Source organism: Galeopterus variegatus, unplaced genomic scaffold (genome assembly GCF_000696425.1).
Source record: "Galeopterus variegatus unplaced genomic scaffold, G_variegatus-3.0.2 Scaffold1978, whole genome shotgun sequence".
Classification (NCBI taxonomy): domain Eukaryota; kingdom Metazoa; phylum Chordata; class Mammalia; order Dermoptera; family Cynocephalidae; genus Galeopterus; species Galeopterus variegatus.
The window spans coordinates 298,180-303,009 of NW_007728089.1; the positions used below are offsets into that span (position 1 = coordinate 298,180).

The following is a 4,830-nucleotide window of genomic DNA, read 5'->3' on the forward strand; positions in this document are numbered from 1 at the left end:
GCTCTCGGGTCCCGCCCACGAGCCGCCCCGCCCCCCTAAGGCTCCGCCCATCCCCAGCACGGTCCCAGCCCAGGCCCTGCCCCGAGCATGTTGTCTCCGCCAATCACAACTCCGCTTCGGCTCAAAGCCCCGCCCCAGGCCCCGCCCTCCCCACCTCCCTCAGGCTCAAGCTCCGCCCACAACGCGTTGTCCCTGGCAACCCCGATTCCTCGGCTCGGGCTGGCCAGGCGGCGGCGCTCAGTCCTGCCGGCTGACTCCGCCCTCTTGGCGCCTCCAAATAACAGCGTCTTTCCGCGCGCGGTCCTAGGCCCCTTGCCGTCTCCCTAAAACCTTCCCGGGAACCCCATCCCAGCCTCCAAATTCCCGTATTACGCTGACTGTTCCCAAACCTCTCCCTGGAACCCCAGACCCCCGAGGTTAGGTTCCCCAAATGTCGTCCCTCGGGCGCCTTCTCTGCCTGCCTGTCCACGCCGAACGCCCGCGGTCAGCCAGCGAGGCCCACGGACGGGTGACGAGGACCCCGGCGGGACACAGGGAGGCCTGTGTCTGCCAGTGAAGAGCGCACGGCTTCACCCGAGGCTGCTCTCCCGGAGTCTCGGGCGTCTCTGGAACCTCCCAGACCCAGGGGAAGCCTGATCCAAGGCGTTGATCCGGGTCCGAGGAGCTGGAGTTGGAGTGGGTGAAAATCTGGGTACCAAGGGCCGCCCCTCAAGGGAAAGTGAGAAATGTGCCCGGGGTGGCCAAAGGGTGTTTTTGGAATAATGACCAAGGTTCCCTACCCCCACCCACAGGGTATGACAGAAAAGATCAACTCTGGGCCTTTTAGTTCCCAATTCCCAGCCCCAGGGGCCACTCAGAGTGAAAGCAGTGGATTGGGAGGGCCGGGTGTGCCCACTCCTAGTCCCCATAAAGATCCTCTGGGCTGGAAAGGAGGCTCCCAAAGAGTTTAGATGCCGCTGGGTTTCTGAGAAGAGTCCACACTCCCGCCCCACTCTCAGGCCAATCCTAGAGATGTTTGGGGATTGGAAAACAGAGGAGACCTGTGTATCCCCATTCCCAGGTGTAGCCAGAGACAAGTCCCTGCCAGGAACATGACTATTAGAAGTGTGGGGGCTGTGGGGTGACAGAGGGCCAAGCTTTAAGAGCTGTGCCCAGCCCGAGGGAGGCAGGATTGCTGTCCCCAGGAGGCAGGTTGAGCAGCCAGGCATGGGGACCTGGACTGGCTTCCCCGTGGGGCTATGGGTCTTTGGCTTGTCACCACTCCCCCCCCCCCCCCCCCCCCGTCCAGTATGGCAGCAAGAGGCTGAGAGGCAGGTGTGCACAGGGGACCTCAGGCTGTCCCTGCTGGGTTGAGGTCAGCTTGTGGGCTGTGAAAGCTTCAGGGTCTGGGATGAATTTGGAGGGAAGATGCAGCTTCAAGAAGGAGGGTGTGGACTTCCTGCATGCTGGCAGGTAAGCTAGGGGAAAAAAAGTAACATGACCATCTTTAGTACCCAGAGTTTGGGTCCTTGAGGGCAGGTCCAAGTCCTGAACAGCTCTGGGTTACAGACTGAGGCCCCACATGAGGTAGGCACAGAACAGCATCAGGGTACAATTGTCAGTGTGAACCTGTCTAGCTAGGGATAAGCAGAGGAGTACACAGTAATATTCTCTGGCATATCAGGCAATACCTGTGACCTCTGGCTCAACATGACCATGGGTCACCCTCCACATTTCTGTCCTCAGACCAGCCCCTGTCCCCAACTGGGATGAACCAACAGTCTCTCCTCCCCCTGGGTGCCAACCCCACTGCTGTCACATCGCCACCTCATTTGATGATCCCAGCTGTCCAGCGATAGGTGGGGGAACACAGGCTGCACACCAAGGCTCCAGGTCCCAGGGCTGCAGGTCCTTTTACTGGGCAGGCAGCACTGCTAACCACCAGCAGAGGGCGCTGCCTGGAAGCACGTGGCCGACCACCTGGTCCTTCACTGGGAAGGTCTAGACTAACCTCTCCAATATGGTAGCCACCGGCCACATGTGGCTATCACTTGAAACACTTGTCCACAACTTGGCCACTAGTGGCTAGCACTTGAAACGTGGCTACTCCAAACGGAGATGTGCTGTGTGTGTGTGAAATATACACCAGATTTCATATTTAATTTTAAAAAAGGAATGTAAAAAAGTCATTGATATTTTTATATTGATAGGTAATCAATTTAAAATGTATTTACCTGTGAAAGTGAGAATATTTTGAACATGCTGGGTTATATAAAATATATTAATTAAAATTAATTTCACCTGTTTCTTTTTAACGTGGCTACTAGAAAATGTTGAATTTCCTATGTGGCTCATGTTGTCCCATTGGATAGCACGAGTACGGACAATGATTCTCAAAGTATGGCCCCTGCGCCAGCAGTACGAGCACCGCCCAGGAACATTTTAAAACTGCAAGTTCTCAGTCCCACCCAGACTTCACTGAGTCAAAGATGCTGAGAGATAGGACCCAGCAAGCTGTCTTTTAAGCAGCCCCACAGGTGATTCTGTGCAAGTTTGAAAACCACCAGTGAGGCTCAGAAAGGTTAAATGACTGCCCCAAGGTCACACAGCAAGGACTATAAGCCAGTCTCTGGACTTCTTGAACCTCCCAGTCGAACATGTGCAAGGTGTAAACACAGGGATGCCTTGGAGGTTGCCCACTAGCTCACTTGGCTTCATCTGTTGGGGTTGTTGGGGACAAAGGGCCCTTCCTGTTGTTGGGGCAGAAGGAGGGCCACCCAGGGCCCTGATCCAGCTGGGGCTTGCCAGGACACAGGTGAACAAGGAACAAGCAAGGCTCAGTCAGGGGCCTGGAGTGCTGTCACCTCAAGCTGATGTCTTGTACACACCCTGGACACTGAGCCATATCTGGGCCATCCCTGCAGCATTGGGCCCTGAGGGTCCTGAACAAAGCTGTGTGACATTGGACAGCAGTAACCTCTCTCTAGGAATCTGACCCAGGCTAGATTAGAGGGGGTGTGGGCAGAGGCTGGTAGGAAAGAGGGGGCGCCTTAGCCCAGACCTGCCCCCATCCACAGAAGCCCTGGAGGACTCTCAGGCAGGATGGAAGTCCCCGAGGACAGAGTCACTTGTGAACACTTCCTTGGCAGCAGTCATGGATGCTGGAGTGAAAGCCCTAGACAGAGAGCCAGCTCTGCCCTCCCTGAACTTGTGTCCCAGTGTGGGTGGGGGTGGGGGTTGGAATTCAGTGCCCTGAGGCAGCACAGCAGGATGGCCCACAGCTGGGTCTCCAGAGCAGGACTGCCTGGGCTCAAATAAAAATATTGGCTATGTGACATTTGCCAAGTAACAACCTCCCTGGGCCTCAGCTTCCACATCTGTAAAACTGGGGGGATTGGGTGGGGGGGTTAATTGTAACACCTGACTCATCTCATTAATAAGAGGATTAAATGAGCGAATAACATGTAAAACTTTCAGGACAGGGCCGGCATGCAGTAAGTGCTCACAACCACCCCATCGTCACTGGTTAAGGAACAGTGAATCTGTGGTCAACCTAATTCTCTGGAGCCAGGTCTCAGCCCAAGCCTTGTTTAGGGCCTGAGGGGTGATGGGGTGGGGCACTGGGGAGGGAGGGAGAGACCCTGCCAGAGGACTCAGTGCCCAGAGGAGTGGAGGTACCTGGGACCTCGCCCAGAGTGCTCTCTGCCAACACCACCCCCCGCTCCCTGGGCAAAGCAGCTGCAGGGGCCGGGTGAGCAGGGACTTGGTGTTGCCATGGTCAGAGGGCCTCAAGCACCACCGCACCTTCCCAGGGCTCTAGTCTCAGCTCAGCCCCACCTGGTGACAGGCCTGTGACACTCAGCCTCCCTGGGCTTGTGTCCCATCTGCACAGTGAGTTTGGCCTGGACAGTTACCAAGGGCCCTCCTAGCTCCTCACACTTCAGCAGTTCCCTGCATGCTAGGAAGATGCCCACTCGACCACCCCTGGGCAGCTGGAGGCCCAAGAGCAGCAGGCAGATGGCAGCAGAGCCACCTGCCAGGCAGCAGGGGCCCCTGGAGGTCTCTGTCAGCTGCTTCCCAGCCAGGCTGGCAGCCCACGCCAGGCAGGGGCCCTGGTGCGCTCTGGTCACCATATCTTTCTGCGGGCACAGGAGCACTTGAGATGGGGTACGGTGGCAGGAAGGGCTCTAGAGCTAGGCTGCTTGAGTTCAACTTTGGCTTCTCCCCTACCTGGATGAGTGCCCCCAATGAAGATATTTAACCTGCGTACCTCAGTTTCCCCATCTGTAAAAGGGGGAAAAGAAGAGGACTGTCCTGAGGTTGAATGGCTTAACACATGCTGTGCTGTTCTTACACCGGGCCCGGCACACAGGCCATACTCAATGGCAGGGCTCAACAGGGCCAGGCAACCCTCAAGAGCCTGGGTCCCTCACCTGCCCCACTTAGGACAGAGGTATGAAGTATCCAAGAGGAGAAGCTGAAAGCTTCCTGCTGAAGGCTGGTACTCCACACAGCTTCTGTGAGCAGCGGGAGGCCCACCAGCCTTCTGCCTGCACTATTTTCCCTACCAGGCATGCCACTCTCGTGCCACCTCAGTACCTGAGAGCCCCCACACATAGGTTGGGTTGGGGTGCCTCACCCAGACCTCTCCCACCCCTTGACATGGGCCATGCCTGGTGACTCACCTGCTTATCCATCAGAGGCTGGGCTGTTGTACTTAACTCTTCCCCATAGTCCTGAGACCTCTGGGGCCAGGGACCTCAGTGAGCAATAGACATTCATCTGGGGAGCAGGAGGGAGGCTGCAGGCCACCTCCCCACCCCAGCTCCCAGGCAGGCATGAGTCAGAGAG

The 4,830-nt window shown here is 57.0% G+C and overlaps 1 protein-coding gene across 1 annotated transcript in view; it reads right to left on the bottom strand.

The window, feature by feature from the left end:
* Window positions 1–569: 569 nt before the first annotated feature.
* HHIPL1 (HHIP-like 1) overlaps window positions 570–4,830 on the bottom strand; it is a 24,614-nt gene continuing 20,353 nt past the window's right edge. Inside the window, exons 9-10 of the mRNA XM_008579910.1 lie at window positions 3,917–4,118; window positions 570–664 (exon numbers count right to left, since the gene is read on the bottom strand). Of these exons, the coding sequence (XP_008578132.1) occupies window positions 570–664; window positions 3,917–4,118 (297 nt within the window). The remainder of the gene's footprint in view (window positions 665–3,916; window positions 4,119–4,830) is intronic.